The 18,516-nt window shown below is 46.1% G+C and overlaps 1 protein-coding gene across 2 annotated transcripts in view; it reads right to left on the bottom strand.

The window, feature by feature from the left end:
- The window catches only part of Itga9 (integrin subunit alpha 9), a 296,995-nt gene that overhangs the window by 44,403 nt on the left and 234,076 nt on the right, over nt 1-18,516 (bottom strand). For both annotated transcript variants that reach the window (XM_021172021.3, XM_085828171.1), the window contains exons 21-23: nt 17,786-17,875; nt 15,370-15,478; nt 8,297-8,404 (exon numbers count right to left, since the gene is read on the bottom strand). In XM_021172021.3, the coding sequence (XP_021027680.1) occupies nt 8,297-8,404; nt 15,370-15,478; nt 17,786-17,875 (307 nt within the window). The remainder of the gene's footprint in view (nt 1-8,296; nt 8,405-15,369; nt 15,479-17,785; nt 17,876-18,516) is intronic.

Below are 18,516 nucleotides of genomic sequence, written 5' to 3'. Positions count from 1 at the left end.
GAACTGGATATGGGGCGGGGGTGGGGGGTGATGAGCAGAAAAGGAGAAGGAGCTGTGAGCAAGGAAAGGGGCCAAGGGAAGTACACGGTGGCTTGCTCAGCAGCCTTAAAGGGTCAGTGGGCTGAAAGGTAAGTCAGAGGGAAGTCGGGGTGGGTTAGTGAACAATATGGCCAGACAATATGTTTGGGATATGTATGGAGGATTTCAGACCTTGTAGTTGTCCCAATACAACCTTCTTGTTGGTGTGTCTGTGTGTGTATGAGTGTATGCATTGTGTGTATGTATGTGTGAGTGTATGTGTGTGTATGTATGTGTGTGTGTATGTGTGTATGTGTGTGTATATGTGTGTGTATGTATGTGTGTGTATATGTGTGTGTATGTGTGTATGTATGTGTGTATGTGTGTGTGTATGTGTGTGTGTGTATGTGTGAGTGTATGTGTATGTGTGTATGTGTGTGTATATGTGTTTGTGTATGTGTGTGTATGTGTGTGTATGTGTGTGTGTATGTGTATGTGTGTGTATATGTGTGTATGTGTGTGTATATGTGTGTGTGTATGTGTGTGTATGTGTGTGTGTATGTGTATATGTGTGTGTGTGTATGTGTGTGCATGTAGGCTCAAGGTTGATGTTAAGTAACTTCCTCAATCAGTCCCTACCGTATTTTCTTGAGATACTAAAGTCTCTTACTAAATCTGGAGCTATCCAGTTAGGCTAGACTGGCTGGCTAGCACACCCCAGAGATCTTCCTGTCTTTGCCTCCCTAGCGTCAGAATCGCAAGGGTCTATCACTGGACCCTCCTGTTTGATCTTTTTACAGAGACCCTCAAGAGTGTCTTGGAATTACACAGAGAGGCAAACACGGCCGGATGAAGTTCTCCAACTGCACAGAAGGTTCTCATCGTTGGAGCAATGATGACTCCTGGTGGGAGAGACCGAGCAGAAATCACAGCGCATGCCGGTTCGTTCTGAATTTTTGCTCTTACTTTTTGGAGCCCACGGAGAAAATGAAGGCAATGCCCCAGGATAGGAAAGAGAGAAAATAGTTCTCGTCTCTTTTTTTTTTTTTTTTGGAAAAGAAGGGGGGTGAGGGTGATTAGGCAATAGCTCAACTTCTCTGCGAGGGAACGAGGCAACTGTTTTCCATTTTAGCTAAGAAAAGGTCAGGAGGGAAATGAGCTTGAGAGACCAAGGCTAGTCATAACAGTGGGATTTGAGGGATGCTGCGATGGCTTAGCAGAGAGAACTTGCTTGAAATATGGTTCTGTTGTACTGAAAAGACATCTTGACCACATTCTGCCCGAAGATAGAGAGCGAGATCATGTAGTCCCCCAAGCCACTCTGGGCAGTAAATCCATCTCTCACTGCTGGGGGCAGGGGGCGCTTAAGCCTAGTGTTCTCCCTAGGAAGACCCTCTCACCCAGGATTAGGACAAGCCATTGAGTTCCTCCTGAGGAAAGCTGAGGGAGGAGAAGCAGCATGAGTCCATGCTGGGTACAGTATCAGAGATTAAGGCAGAACCAAGCCTCTCAGTACTGATTTGTGGTATCTGCTGGTACATGAACACACCAGGCACAGCTGGTGTGCAAGGTAAGCCTCAACTTCCTGGAAGCCTGCTGCAAAGGAGGCTTCTTGTTGCAATTAGCATCAGAGGACAGCGAAATCCTAAAACCCAGGACTTTTCAATGTCACCGTGGATAGCCACTGACAGAACAGTGAGTGATTCGTGATGATAGGGAACTCCAGCGTGAGCCTTCATGAGCGAACATACATAGACTTCTGGGAGTTGGATCTGAACGCCACGCAGGAGTAGCCTCGAGGGTTGGGAGCTGGTACTTTTAGGGAGAAAAATCAAGCCAAGTAATGATAAGGCAGACAGATCATTTGTAAATACATCAAGGCCACCAAGCAGAAAGATCTCCTTCCATATTTTCCCAGGGATGCTTTGTTCCCTGCCCTGATAGGAAGACACAGAGATGTTGCTGACCACCCTCCCTGTCTCCCGGCCATCTTCTACCTCCTCAGTTTGTCTCTGTAGCATTAGCACAAGTGATGCTCTGTGGGTTTTCCTTATTTTTGTCTTCTCTCACCAGAAGGTAAGCTACACTCAGGCTGGCAATGATTACAGCTCTGTCTTTCTGTCTTTTATTCTCTGTCGTAACCCAGCCCTTGACATGTGCTGGGTATAAAGCACTCGTTGAATGACAGGACATGTCATTCATGCTTAAAACCAAATCCTCCTGACAGCCAAATATAGCAACAACTGTCATCAGACAGGGAACTGTGACCGACAGGAACACGGAAGCACACGGGAGGAAATATGATAATGTGGTCAGGGCTTCTCAAACAGGGGCGTGCACGTGAACCATGCAGGGCTTGTCCGAGTGTAGATTTGGAGTCAGAAGTCCAGGTGTGGCTGGAGTCTGTCTTCTAGGTGGTGTTGCTGCAGCTGGGTGACATCGTGATTGGCAGACAGAATGATGTCATGAGGCCTGGCAGGTGGCTGTGTGGTCCAGTGGTCAAGAGTGACTACCAACCCAGGTTCTTATGAACTCAGACCTTGGATGTCCCTCTCTTTTCCAAGCCATCCCCCCAGCTTGTGATAAGTTCCTAATAATATAAATTTAGTATTTATTGTTATCTTGACTCTAACAGCCCCCTCTCAGAACTGGGATGGAATATATGAGGTCTCCTTCTGCTTCATCAGAATAGGAAAGGCCGGTGGTGATGCTGAGACCGTGATAATGCAAATCTCTCTGAAAGTGGAGACTTTTTGCTGAGTAGATTACAGTCTCTTGGAACAGATTCCCAGAAGTGTGGGGTTAGGACTCATGTTTAAATTCTGACAGTTTCCCTTTCTTTCTGTCTTTTATACCTGCAGTATTTGTGGACACACTCATTGTTCTTGATCTTAGCCAACAATGTGTTCAAAGATTAACCTCATTGTTAGCTTGCGATGCTCTCATTACAGGGAGGCTGGGTTTGCTCATTTCCCACTTAAACTTCTCCTGTGGATTTTCTGGCTTTTCCTTGTTACTTTGAAAAAACAAATAATAGGTCACTTCCCTATGTTGCAATTATCTTTTCCCAAACACTTTTGAGCTTTGTCCGTGAAGTATTTTGATGCTACAAAAGCTTATCATCTTTACACATTGTATCTGAATGAGAAGTGTCTCTCGAGGGTTCAGGTATTTGAGCACTCGCCTCCGTTGCTGGCGCAGACTTGGCGGCTTTGCCAGTCTGCAGCCTTGCTCCAGTCCTGTTCTCTCTGCTCTGGGTTTGCAGTTGAGGATATGATGAGTCAGCTTCCTGCTCCCCTGCCTGCTGCCCCATTATGGACACTAAAATTTGGAGCCCAAATAAGTTCTTTCTTCCTTAAGTTGCCTTTGGCCATGGCTTTATCACAAAAGAAAAGTGACCGATACATCTGTCAGTCCTTTCTTCAGGGATTTGTGACTGGCTTAGGAGATCGGCTTCCCATCCAAAGGCTATGAGAATATTCAGTACTTTTTTTCATGCTTTTAAAAGAAAAAACTAACCATATAGCTTGAATTCATTTTCTTTTTTTCTGCATTGTTCAAGTTTTCTGTGACTTCTTCCCAAATCCCTTTACATCATTTGCTGAATGGTCTGTATACAACTTCCCACCTTTGGGAGCCATCTTTGCCCTTGTTGTTCTTCTTCTTTTTGTTCTTGTTTTTCTTGTTCTTGTTCTTCTTCTCCTCTTCTGCCTCCTCCTCCTTCTCCTCCTCCCCCCTCCCCTCCCCCTCTTCTTCTTCTTCTTCTTCTTCTTCTTCTTCTTCTTCTTCTTCTTCTTCTTCTTCTTCTTCTTTCCCTTTCCATGTCCTCTCCTTCTGCAGGAGGTTGTGTGCTTGATGCAAGTCTTCTAGAAGGCACACAGGGTCTTGGAGGCTTTACTAATGAACACTCCTAAGAAGTGTACTCCTAAGAGGTAATTAGTACTAAGCTAATGGTCCTCTTAGCTTTAATTGTAACTAGATGCAGCCTGGAGTGATTGAGAAGGGAGTCTCAGTTAGGGATTGTACAGTGTATGGGGGACTGTCCCAATTAGTAATTGGTGCAAGAGGCTCCAGCTCAATGTGGGCAGCACCATTCCAGAAATGCTGGTCCTGGGCTGCATAAGAAAGCTAGGTAAGTGTGAATCTGGGTGTGAGCCAGCAAGCAGCATTTCTGCATGGTTTCTATTTCAAGGTCCTTGCTTGACTTCATATCCTGAATGTCCTCAGTGATAGACTGTGACCTGGAAGTATAAACCCATTCTTCTACCCAAGTTGCTTTTAGTCGGGTTGTTTTTATCCCAGGAGCCGAAAGGAAACTAGAAGACTACCAGAGTGCCTTGAATGAAATCCGTATTCCATTCAAAGTCGTGAAGGATGCGGTAGAAACATCATGAGCTTAGCTAGTCACAACTGACCTGCTGAGGGGTCTCAGGCTCCACAGAGCAAGAGAGGGCTGGGTTGGGCTGCAGACTACCTTCACTTTGAGAAAACAGGGGCCCTTAAGCAAGGGTGAGCTAGCTGCAGGCTTCTGAGACAAGGGTCTGGAATCCTTGTTCACTGCTGCATCATACGGCCCACGTGACTATCTCCAGACTCCTCACCAGTCACACTGTGAAGGCTCTTCACAGGAACACAGTGCCTCAACATTTGCTGTCTGGGAATTGCTGGCCTATCTCATGCTAATAATGCTCATGGCTGGTCTTTTCACTGGGGTTAGCCACTGAGAATTCTGTGACTGACCATGCCCTAAATATGGTTTTGAAAAATCCCTGAAGGGTTTGCTTCCGAGAACTCAAAACCCAGAAGCCAGCTCCTCTTTCTTCTTGGGAGTTTCAGGATCACCAGATAGACACCAGAGAAGCTGCTCTGAAAACCCTGGGGAAAACCTAACACATATGCATGGATAATAGATCAGGAAAAATGAAAAAGAGTACATATCACATGGCTCTTAAATGCCTTGAATATTCACATGATTTAAAGCTCTGATTTGGTCCATAGTTACTTCTGTTCATGGGGGGGGGGCTTGTCTCTCCTTATAACATATATATTGTATGTATGACATATATATGTGTGTGTATATATATATATATATATATAAAACATATATAATATAGCTGTTCACGTGATCAGCTCTTACAGAACACTGTTGTGCTGTATAGAATAGAATGAAAACACTATTTGTCCAGCTATTGAGGCCAAGGCAAGGCTTTGGTTACTATAGTTAATAACAGCTAGGAAGGAGAGGAGTGGGGGCAGTTCAGAGGTAAAATGTGCTTTGCATGGGTTCAATCATCAGCACCAAAGGTAAAAAGCAAGAAGATAGGATGTGTGCCTTGCTGAGCTCAAGCTAAGGTCAGGCACTGTTACCCCATTGGTACGCACTAGTGGGGGATTGTCTTGTGTGGGCTCAGCAGGGCCCACAGACAAGGGCACAGCACAGGGCACACAGGCATACATGGCATAGAATGAGGTAAGTAGGCAACCGAGCAGGCCCCTCAGAGACCAGGACCTGCTCAGCACTTCTAACACTCACAGGGTTTTAGTCTCTGGCCCATGTGACCCAAGAGGAGGCTGACGCCAAAACCATGGCGGCTTCCCACAAAGCTTCCCAGACCTCCACCCCCATGGTAGTGTCCTTTAGGCTCTAGGCCATGGGCTTGCTGGTTCACTTTTCAAACCATGATGCAGAGAGCATCTCTCTGGCTGTCTGCCTACCCCTCCCATGCTTTCCTGATCCTCTCAACACAGCTTGCTGTGCTTTCCTGTGTGCTAACTCTGCTGAGTCTCTTTTCCAGAGGTTCAGAGAGAGGTGGATGCCCCACACTCCGTCTCCCTAGAGATTAAACCACCCACTCAATGACAAATCAAGTCACCCGGCAGAGGGGCTCTGTTGAGAGTGTTGTCAGTGTTTCTCTGAAGTCATAGAGTTAGCAACTGCTTTAGAATATGGAATTGTTCTCATGTTCCACAGATGTCTTCTGAACATCTGTATTATAGTCTGAGCATTGCATTAGGTCTGAGAGAGAGAGGGGAGAGAAACAGAAAGAGAGACAGACAGATAGACACAAAGAGACAGACACACAGAGAGACAGAGAGAATCTCACACACACACACACACACACACACACACACACACACACACACAGAGAGAGAGAGAGAGAGAGAGAGAGAGAGAGAGAGAGAGAGAGAGAGAGATTCCTATCCTTATATTAGAGGGATCAGACAGGAGGCAGCTTAAGTGACCTAATAAGAATATAGATGTAGGGTGTCAGCTTGGTGACAACATGACATGTGAGCAGGCAAGAGGGGTGAGGAGTGTTAAGACAGAGGCTGAAGAAGGGGATCACTGATAGAACCTGAAGGAAGCAGCTACATGGACATCTGGGGAGAGAGCAGTCCTGTGGGAAGGAGAGGAAGGCTGAGTGCTAGAGGTAGAACAGCATCTGCAAACAGCAAGGAGGCTGGGGAAGAAGAGGCTGGGGAAGAGGAGGTAGGAAGGAGGAGGCTGAGCAGGAGGAGGCTGTGACAGGAGACAGCAAAGCTGCTAAGAACTTTATGGGGGAAAGAGAGTCATGGGCAGGTTTTACACGGAAGTGTGTCAAGACCCAACCAAGGATGGGCTGTAAGGGCAAAAGCAGGGACCCCAGGGAGGGTGCCACTTACCACAACCTGAGTGACAGATGGCAGCATTTAGACTAGGGCTCTGGAAGCAAAGTCACAAACAGTGCTAACAGTGGGGTTTTCACGAAGGGCACGTGTTAGGTTTGCTTGTATGCTGCATGTGAAGTGAATGAGAAGAGGAATTTTGGATGATGTACAGCCTTGCCCTGGGCTGAAGGACAGACTGGCTGCTTGTTGAGGTAGAGAAATGGGCCAAAGGTGCTATGGCGTGGGTGTGGTTTGTTCTCTAATGCTCACATGGGCAGCTAATCTCCCATCTTTAATATGGCAGTGCTTAGTATACAATGCTTAAAGAGGGAACCTTTGGTGGTGACTGGGATTAAGCAAAGTCACCAGGGTGTAGGTCCTGTGATCAATTGCTGGTGTCTACATAAAGGGAGAAACAGAGCCTAGTGAAACATACACACACATACACACACACACACACACACACACACACACACACACACACACAGACACACATGCACACAACACACACACACATGCACATGCATACACTCATGCATACAGACACATGCACACACAAACATGGACACACAAGACACACACCGACACATAGATATGTCCACACACAGACACATACATACATACAGAAACACACACACATGCTTACACACACACACAAAGATACATGCACAAACTTTCTGTCACATGGTGATCTGTACCACCTTGGGATACTGTTGACATGAAGGTCTTCACTATATGAGACATATCCCCTAGATGTGGTCAGTACCATAAGCCAGGATACACCTACTTTCTTTATAATCTACCCCAGCAACGGGATTGTGTTGTAAACAACAACAACAACATCAACAACAAGCTGACCAGAGGGGTGACACTAGAGTTTAAGTCTGTTAGACACTGATGCAGTTGATTGATAGATCTCAAAATTCCCGGAAGGGGTCTGGGCTGGAGAGAAACTGGTGCTGTCATCAGCACAGGATGGATTTTGGTCCCTGGGTCTTGCTGAGCCCCAGGGAAGAAGTGTAGAATAAGGCAGGCCTGTTAGCAGCCCGTTAGCAGTTGGGAAGATAAGAATGAAAGTCGATGGGAGAAAATCCTTGGAGGTACGGAGTACACTTTCAAGCAGGTATGTAGCAATGACCATACATGGCTTATAAAGTGTCCCTTCAGACAAAGTCAGTGACAGGTGACACAGGATCAGGTGGCCTCATATTCTGCACATGAACTTGGGTTTCAGCCTCATCAGGCATGTCTTACCTCATTGATCTTTAATCCCTGGGTATCAGTTTCCTTTGAGAATCTTTACATATGTTGAGGCTCTTCTCAAGGAAATGCACACACACACTCACAGACTATAGATAGTCTTTGGGAGTTTCCAGAGGGACCACAAGCCACCCTGGGGGATGAATTTACAACCATCCCTCCTCATCCCTTCCAAGGTCTTGTGGCATCAACCAAATTGCCTCAACATAGAGACGAATGTCTTTCTTCAGGGTTCCCCTGGTATGTCTCCTAAGTGTGAAAACACCTTGACTTCCTGAACCTCCTGAGAAGATTCCAGGGTAAGTGGATACAAATTTCAAACAGGCACCTCAAAGCTGGAACCAACATAGGACACAAACGGAGGACTCACCACCATGTCCTGGACCTGAAACATCTCTGCGCCACCAGGTGACAGTCGGCTGGGGAAGGAGATGCTGACAGATGACCCAGGAAGAGTGCTGGGACCCATGTTGTAGACCTGTGGAATAAAGCATGTGACAAGTGTCAGTGACATACAAGACCTTAAGGTCATGTGATACATCATATTCCTTAAGAGTCACTGAGCCATACACAGAAGTGTGATGGTGTGGATATGATTTTATTTTATCTAGATATGCTTTGAATTGGAATAGAGCTACATCACTCAGATCTGACTTTGAAATGAAACACTAAATAATGGAGGTCCAACAAAACTAAACATCTTCATATCCTCTTCTTGCTAAAAATTGTACTTAACTTTACATACCTAGAAATTCATTCATTGATGATAGTTGGTGGGAACCCAGATATCAAAATGAAGTTCAGGGGTTCTCAGCACTCTAGAATAAAATCAGAACAATCTAGGGGGCACAATTAAATACAGGAGGGTGGTGTGGGTAGGGCCAGGGTTTCCGAAACAGGTGGGATGGGTGGGGGTGGTACATCGACATTTCCCAGGATACATTGGACCCAGGAGTCACCTTTGAGACCCAGTGGCCTGGTCCAAACTTATTCTTTGCACATTGTTTGGGATAATGATGACCTTCAGTGACAGAGGCGCTGGTCCCAAAATGAACTTTTCTGATCCCTACAAAGGGCTGTCACATGTGTTCTCTAGGTCATTCTGATGGCAGTTTGATGACATCTGAATAGCTCTTCTTGAGTTCTGTATCAGATCAGGGTAAAACTTTACACTCCTCCCCACCCCACTTTTCTTCTCTACGTCATCTCAAAGCCAAGCAAGAAAGGGAAAGAAAGAAGCCACAAAGAGAGCCAGAGGGATGAGGTGACAGAGCAAAGATTGCCAATCAAACTCAGAACAGAAATAGATTAAGAGGAGGCATTTGGAGAATGGGTAACTTATAGGAACAGAACATTATTGGCTGCCTGGGGTGGGATAAAATATTTTAGATTATTCTAAAATCATTGTAATGATCCACAAGTGGGGCTGGAGCTCATGTGCTGTAAGAGAGTAACTAAGACTGAGCTAGCCCATGTGCTGCAACAGAGTAACCAAGACTGAGCTAGCCCATGTGCTGTAAGAGAGTAACCAAGACTGAGCTAGCCCATGTGCTGCAACAGAGTAACCAAGACTGGGCTAGCCCATGTGCTGCAACAGAGTAACCAAGACTGGGCTAGCCCATGTGCTGCAACAGAGTAACCAAGATTGACCTGCAATTTCTCCTGACCCGTTTTCCTGCATGTTTTACTCACTGTTGTGATCTATTCCCAAGAGAAGATTCCTTCCAAGATTATTGCTCTCTTACATTTACCTGGACACCTAAGAGCTCCAGTGGGCATGTCTCTCGCACCATTCAATTAAATTGCGAATGGAGAGGAAACATTCTCTAAGGAAATTAAAAGTGCTACTCTGATGAACACATGAATAACTAAGCAAACAGACTGTGAACAGGGATGCACTGTGAAGTGTATCAGGAGACCCATGTTTGCACGCATGCGCACAGCACTCTGTCTGCAGCCCGTGGATGGAGGACTGATTTTGACATTCAAGTCTTACTGTTTCAGAATTATATTTCACAAGGCTATAGCTGTCAAAGCCTGATTCCTTTGATGGGTCTTTGTTCCTGTCCCTGTTGCTTCAATAAACTATCTTTAGAGAAACACATCAAGGGAGGTGGTGGTTGTTTTAGTTCACATTCCAAGTTAAAGCAAATTGTCTTATAAAAGTTAAAGATACAGGAATTTGCAAGCAGCTAGTCATTAGAACATCTATAGGCAAGAACAGAGGGTGATGCACCAACGCATACAAGCTAGTAGCTCCTTTTCTCTACTCATACAATCCAGGACCCTCTACCAAGGGAATGGTACCACCCAGAGTGGGCAGGCCTCTCCAAGTCACTTAAAATGAAGATAATTCTCTACAGACACATCCAATGGCCAACGATTACTCACTAAGACTTGATTGTGCCTAGATTAAACTAACCACAGGGAAAGTACACTGAAAGCCAAGAAAGTGTTTGCCATTGAGAACAGTTATGATCAATGGTGGCAAGTCAGACATCAGTGTGATGGGCGTCTGAATGGGGTTGATGCCAACTCTTTTTTTTTAATATTTATTTATTTTTTTATGTATGTGAGTACACTGCAGCTGTCTTCAGACACAGCAGAAGAGGGTATCAGATCCCATTACAGATGGTTATGAGCCACTTTGTGGTTGTTGGAAATTGAACTCAGGACCTCTGGAAGAGCAGTCAGTGCTCTTAGCCCTTGATGCCAACTGTTATGGATGACTTTGCAGAGTCTGAGACTTCCAGGCAGGAGCTCACTACATAGCTGAGGGGGTTGGCGGGACAGTCTAGAAATGAAGCCTGGAGATAAGAACAAACTTCTGCCATATTAAAACAAAACTTTAATGGATGGGGAGTTGTCTCTTAGGCATTAAAAGAAGGGTTTTCTTGAGATGGGATGCACTGGCTAAGATACGGTGAAGCTGTTAAACTGACTCTGGGGGAATTAGAACATGTCTGAAACTTGGATAGCAAGGCCCTGGAAGATACCAGAAGACAGACTTCAATTTTGTAAGTGTTTCTCCTGTAGGTAGAATGTCAAGTAGCATTCTATCCTCTCAAAAACTCGTCATGAGGGCAAGAGTCAGCTGTCGAGCTAACTGTCCCTGTTATCCTCAGAACTTTGGACCAGGATTCAGCAGCCTTCACAGCTAACAGCCAGGCTGGCCGGCATGCATCCTCACTGGGGCAACATCTTCTCCTGGCAACAATGTTAAAACAAGGCTCAGCTGACCAATGCAGTCCACTTAATTAAAGCACGAGTCTTGTTTTTCTAGAAACTATGTTACACACTTAAGTGCTACCATACAGAATAAATACCGGTTTTTAAAAAAACCCCTTACGACTTGCTTTGTTGGTCTGTTTGCTTTAATGAAGGAGTCTGGAGCCAATCCTGTACCAATTTCAACTATTTTCAAGGTATGTCTATATCGCCACTAACTGAGAACTGTGGGTTCTTTTTTTTGAGGTGATGGAATTCTAAGTCCTACAAACACTCTAAAGTGACCTGCACACTTTATACAGACAAGGTGTGAGAGGTGTGTCATTAAATATTTCTTTTCCTTAATGAAAAAGGGTGAGTGAAGCTTACAGACTTGTTTCCTTCAGTTCTGTTTTGAGAAAGGATCTCTCTCTCTGGGCACTCGGGCTGCCTGGGAACCCACTCTATGGGCCACGCTGACCTTGGATTCCTGATCTTTTTGCCTGACTCCCAAAAGCTAGGACTGCAGGCACGCTCGACCATGCTAAGCTGGAATTTTAATTTGTCAGTTAAAAAAGATCATCAGAATGGGAGTCCTGGGAGAGAGGAGGGATCGAACCCTGCCTGGAAGCCTGGGGCTGAGAAACAAAATTCAGGGATTCAACATATCTCTGAAGCTGAGGCTAGGGCGCCAGAGCCAACAACAATCAAAACCACCCGAACGGTGCATTCACACACAACTGCAGGTGTGAGCTCTAGTTGTAGCCAGCTTTTCCCTAGAAAGCTAGGCCTTTAGTTCTTTTTCACATTAGGTTAACTTCAGTGAAAGATTAAAAAAAAAAAAAGATAATACTGGAGGAGAGACTGTTGCCAACTCTTGATTTCAAAGGTCATAATTTACAACAACAGCCCTCAGACAAGAAAAAGAAATATATCCAGCCACCACGGAAAACAACTCATTTCAAGAAAAACTCAAAGCTCAGAACTGCAGAGGCCCGACACGCAAATCCCACGCCTGGGAATCCCACTGAAGGCATGGATGGGTGGACAGGAGAATGGCTCCTGCCGCCTGCTCTTACTTCTTAGAGGCAGCTTGTAAGATCAGATTCACCTTTAACATTACCTTCCCAGAATATAGGAGGCACAAACAGGAGAGTTGCTGGTTCTAGGCTACCATGGTCACACAGTGAGAGCTGGCCTCAGAGAAACAATAAAGCATCCAGGTGTGTCACATGGCTCCTGGGGTCAAGGCAGATGGATGTCTTTGAGTTCTAGGCTAGACAGGGCTACAGAGTGAACTACAGAAACAAACTCAACAAACTGAAGTAACAACAGCCTGCCCTATAACATCCTAACATCTGCATCTGTGCGAAGGCGTGTGCGTGACATCTGTAATGTATTTCCTTATAGTTCTCCAGGTGGGGGGAGCATTTTGACTCCTGATGGAACAAATCAAACTAAATGAATCCAAATCAAACCAATTACTATTAACAGTCAACAACCTTCTGTGTCTCCTCTGGGAAAACTGCTCACAAGGGCTGGCATAGAAAGCCAGCCTAGACTAGAATTTCTGTCTCTTCCCATCTGCAATGGAGTCTTTTAGCTCACATGTATCTTACTGAATGGCAGACCTACTAATGGGAGACGCAGAAGGACCTCTTCTTGGGGAAGTCTTGTTTCTGCTTCATGAATGACAGTGCTGGTCAAGGAGATGCTCAAGAGATTTCTCCATATTCCTTCCCTCTCCCCACACCACACCAGCCTCGCCCCTGGTCATTACCAACCTCTGTGACCTTCCAGCTGGACAACTGTTCTCACCAGAAAAGAAGTGAGTCAGTCAATACGGTTTCAGGAAACATAGCCTTTGCTAACATGTGTGTGTGTGTGTGTGTGTGTGTGTGTGTGTGTGTGTGTGTGTAGCGGCTCTCCTAATCTGACGCTCACTAGCAACTCTCAGACCCAGCCTACTGCCTCAAACTTGAACTGATGGCTGAAGCTCCCTCGGTGTTTTATCTAAGGATGATGCCAACCATGAATTCCCCAGGGACACTGACAGCTGGGTTCTTTGCTTTGGGTCACATGTGAAATAAGCTATGTTCTTAGACACCAAACTTTAAGTTCCCTTTAAAAATATCTTCAGAAAACCAACTGGAAGAATAAGCTACATTCTCTCAGAATACAACCACCCGTTTATTGATCTATCCATCCATTTATCATCCATCCATCTCTCTATCCACCCAACCATCTATCCATCCACCCACCCACCCATCATCTATCCACCCATCCATTTTCCGTCTATCCTCTGAGCAGGCACTAATATTTAGTATCTGTTATAAATCTGGTATTTTATATAGCAAGCATTCCTCTTGCCCCCTCTTTATTTATTTATTTATTTTTTTTATGACACTGTCTGGGTCATTTGAACCTTTCTAAATAATTCTCTTGTCTGCATCCTTGTATTTCAAGAGAAGAAAAGATATAAATCACAAAAACAAAATAAATCTACCTGGTGTTTGTTTCCTATCCAACCGAGAGACCTAAAGGGAAACAACGAGCGGGCCCTGTGAGGTGCCTGAGGCACCTCAGCGTGGAGGCGTGACCACAGCTGTCACCCCACAGTGTCACTGAACTCTTCCCAGTCTCCTCTGTAAATCAAGGGTGGGAGTGACAGCTGGGCTTAGCAAGTCAAGGACCCATCCTCTCTAGGCTGTAAACATGTGTTATCCATCACAGGTTCAGAGCTCTTCTGGCCAGAGGATATTCAGAATGGAGGAAGACCAGCTTCTGTGAGTCCCAAAATGCTTCAGCCACATCCTCTGTACCCTCACCACATCAGCTTCAGCCCCATCCCCTGCACCCTCACCACACCAGCATCTGTGATCTCTTATATTCACATAGGAGGAAACACGGGCAAGGAAGATCATTGTTATTTGGCTCCCATAGTGAATATCACATAGGAAGACCATTGTCTCCATGGAGGAGAATGGGCAGGCTAGGGAACACTTTGGGAGGCAGAACCGAGGACTGTGAGATATAGACTTTACTAAATAAGAGGAGTCATTTCTTGTGTTTTCCAGTCCTGGCCTGGGCTTGCTTCACCCAGTTCTGGGAGCACCCTGTACATCCTTTCTCATGAGGCCACATTTCTCTATACTTGCCCCTTAAAGAACACAGACCAGCCAACGCTGAGGCCCTTCTGGCTTCATGCCCACATACTCCAATTTTGAGAAGCTGTCCTTAGAATCCATATTTTAAAGCAAAGGCTGGCAAACTAGACCTCACAGACCAAATCTGACCTGGTACCTACTCTTATCCAGCAAACTAAGAAAGTTACATCACTAAATTTCTGGGGGAAAAACCTAAAGAGTAACATTCCATGGCCTATAAGAGGCACGTGCAAAGGAAGGTGCATAGCTAAAGACCAGTATCTCTCTCTCTCTGTAGCTACCTTCTTGCTACAGCTCCACAGCGCCACAGCTGCCACAGTGTAGCCCACAAGGTCTCAAAAGCTTACTTTCTGGATGTTTCAGAAAAAAGTCTGCAACCTCCAAGAGAAGCAACCATGGTCTTCTGGATGTCTACAGAGCACACACCCAGCAGACCTGTGGAGCTGATGCTTAGAACCTAAGCTGAGCCAGCCCTAGCCCAGTGAGGAGCCAGCACACTTTCCAAGGCGCACGGGCTCACAGGGTTTTGCTCTCAGAAAACTGTACTTCTGAAAGGCTGGTCCTCAGGGTGAGAAAACTTTGGTGAAGTCAGCATGAAAATCCTGGAGGAAATTTATGTGGCAGTGCCCTGGAGGGTCTCCTAAATCCCTTATACTAACAGGGATCATGGGCAGCATAAGCCTTCCTGATAAAGCTCTTGTTTGGCAATGGTTTTCAACCCTCGGGTCCCAACCCCTACAGAGTTGAATGTCAGATGTCCTGCATATCAGATATTTACATATGACTCATAGCAGTAGCAAAATTACAGTTATGTAGTAGCAACACATGGTTGGGGTCACCACAGCATGAGGAACTGTATTAAAGGGTCACAGTGTTAGGAAGGCCGAGAGCCACTGCTCTTTGATGTGGCTGTTCTAAATTCTGGCAAACACCGAGGTCTGCAAGCGTGTGGTTAACACCTCCTCAATATCTCTGCTCTACCCCCATACCAGAAAAACGGACCAGAACAGTTCCCTCTGAAAACAAAGTTGGTCCTCTCATGAGTGCCTCCGCCCCCCAGAGCCAGTACCTGGAGAGTAATATTGACTGGTTGGAAATGACACTCTTGGTCATCCAGCTGAATGAAGTTGGATGCGTCCACAGACTCGCCGTACACGAAGGAGGTTGGGGACACAATTCTGAAAGAGGAAAATGTGAAATCTGTCATCCTACCTGAGACCAGGCCCCCCAGGTCACTGCTGGACTGCGAACTCAAATATCTTTCTTCCTCCCTGTGTCTCCAGCAGGATATTCTTCCTGGCTGGATGTCATTTCCCTCTTCCATGAACAGACACAGCTGCCCTGACTTCCTAACACATATAACTTCTTACCTTAGGCCATACTAATAAGCTACTAAACACTGCATACTGAGGTTATATTTCTTTGTCTATAGGTGGCTGCTGGTTCTCACGTGTGAACACTTAGGTGTAGAGGTCACAGGTCAACATCCGGTGTCTCCTCTCTCCACCTTAGTTCCTGAGGCAGGGACTGCCACTGAACAAGAGGTCTAGGGATCTGCAGATCCTCATGGCCAACCCAGGGGCCCTGGGGATAGAACTCAGTTCTTCACGCTTTTATTTCACAAGGACTTTACTGACAGAGCCATCTCTCCAGCCATCCTCCCAATTATGTTTCTAAAACAAAGTTTTAAAATTCAAAAGCTTCAGAAACTAAAAACAAAATAAAAATCTAAACCTCTCCCACAACTCCCCCCTAAAAGAAAAAAAAGCCTTAATTATAAAATCATTTTATACATTTTGCTTGTCATTTGAAAGGCATTTCTGTAGATTATGCTGATAAGAAGCTTTTGAGAAATAAATGTAAGTAAATTATGTATTTGGCAAGCAGAACCATAACAAATTCATTTTTAAAGCATATTTATATCTGTCAGACTCCCATGCTTATTAGAAATTGGGTATTTCAGGGGCTTGCAAGATGGCTGAGGGGGTAAAGGTGCTTGCCACAAAGCCTGGTGACCTGAGTTCAATCCCTGGGACCCACATGTTGGAAGGAGAGAGCTGACTCCCTTAAGTTGACCTCTGACCTCCATACACCATGGTCCCTGTGCATGCTCATTCATGCTTGCACACAAACACACATAATAAGTGTAATAAAAGTTAAGAAGAAACAGGCATTTTATGGATAATAAATTTAAAGTCGCCCCATTTCCCATCCCTGGAAAGATCAGAGGCACCGTCACTTGTTTAACTGATGGCTTCATGGGGACAGTTAGCGCCTCACACTGAGGTCTCCTAAGGCCTTGACAACACGATCAAGTGTGTGTGGGAGGTGTTTCTATGTAACCCCTAAGGACAAGGCCTGGTTCTGGGCGTTTTGTATCATCCCTTAGGTAGGATGAATAAAGAAATCATGGGGCTTAAGGCAGAGCTGTGGACACAGGCAGTGTATGCCATTTTGCAGATTCATTCCACCAACGCCTCATGTCTATTGAGCCATGCTACGGAATGCCAAAGAGGAATCCAGGGTGCTCACTTTGCTGGCTCCCAGCAGAGTCCAGCTACTGCAGGGGCAGCCCCTCCCTCTTGGAGCAATATTTCTCTTCCGGACCAAGGCTTAGATCCAGAGCCCTTGAAAACTGAGACAAAGAAACTGAACTTTCAGAGAGTTCAGCTTGCCTTTGGGCTAAGAATTCCTTGAGTTCCCATTTGATCTAATCCAACTATGTGACATCCACCCCCTACCCTCCGCACCACCACCCCTCTCCCCAGCCTCGCTGCTATCAGAGAGGTACACACAATCTGTTTGCTGAAGCTGGAGACAGGGGCCGGATTCTCAGTTTTCTAAGCTCTGGCTGAAAGCTGTCTCAGGTGGCTTTGCACCCCTGCAGACATAGCTTTCCAATAAGACCACCACCAACAACAACAAGACCAGCAGCACTGGATGGCTGTGTACATCACTTGGATAGATTGCCATTGCTGTTGTGATGGCTCCGTGTCCATTCCAGACCATCACAGAGCCCTTTCTGGCTGTACTCAAGGACGTGACAGAAAGATGACAAGCAGGAACTATGGAGCTGAACAGAAGGGCGGCCTTCCTGTGAGGTGGGGTGCGAGGAACACTCAGTGGCAGTCTTCAGCACTGCAGCTTTTAGCTGGTATTTTACTACTGTAACCACAGTGCCTGCCGCTACACAGCATTCTGGAGTGATAGTGTGCATTGGGAGCCAGGAATAGGTACATACTAAGATCAGAGAACGTTATCAGCATGCTTCCTGCACTACTAGCTATGTGCCTGGGTAGCTAGGACTGGCAGAAGGGAAAAACAGATGGGAGGTGGATAAGGGCCACCACAGACAAACTTTCTTCCTGCTTTCTCAGGCTGGCAGGCAGGGAGGTGGCAAGGCCACTTGTTCTTGGCTATGACGCATGTGAACTAGGAGCTGAGTAGACTTCCATGGCAAGGTGCTCTGTGTCCTGGATACTTACCCAGTGATGGACGTGTCCACTTCATGCACCAGGGGCACTGTCAGTGTGAGAGTGTTGTCATGCAGGGCTTCCGAGCGCTCCATGTTGCCACTGTGTGGGGAGAGAAGAGGAAGGATGGGGCAGTGGTCAGTGCAAGCCGCTTAGCAGCTGGTTTGCCTGCCCTGTGGCACACATCAATCCTTACATTCTTCAGACTCACCCAATCTGTCCCCATTCTGGGTGTACAAAGGGGGCGGGGCAAGGAGCACATATGGGAGGTGATCCCAGAAAACACCAATAGGTAATAAAGAGACCAGGAAAGGGGGAGAAGCCACTGGAGGCTTGCTACCCAGCAGGAAGGTGCATGCTGGATGCAGCTGGGACTCAGGCTCATCAGGGAGGACTTCAGGAAGCAGGATAGAACATGTATCTTGGATGTCCCACCTGAGGGCATAGAGACCCCTGAGAAGTGCTATGGTGGAAGAGAGAGAGGACAGAACCTCTCCGGTACCTCCCGGTCACACAGGTGAGTAGGCTTCCACCAAAAAAAGACACAACCAGGGGTCGGGGTAGAGCAGGAGCCATGATTTAACTCTTCCTGTTGACTATGCAGTGGTGGGCTACAGGTGAACACCCTGTTGTAGGTGGAGTCTCTTGAAGTGTTTGCTTCCTAGATAGTACTCTAGTTACATTTCTACTGCTGGGATAAGACACCCCAAGCAAGAACACCTCAGGGGAGCAAGGTGCTTACC

The sequence above is a fragment of the Mus caroli genome, unplaced genomic scaffold, assembly GCF_978045245.1.
Source record: "Mus caroli unplaced genomic scaffold, Mus_caroli_1 scaffold_11, whole genome shotgun sequence".
Lineage (NCBI taxonomy): Eukaryota > Metazoa > Chordata > Mammalia > Rodentia > Muridae > Mus > Mus caroli.
Note: the sequence above shows the minus strand (reverse complement) of the source record. Positions and strands in the feature narration are given on the sequence as shown.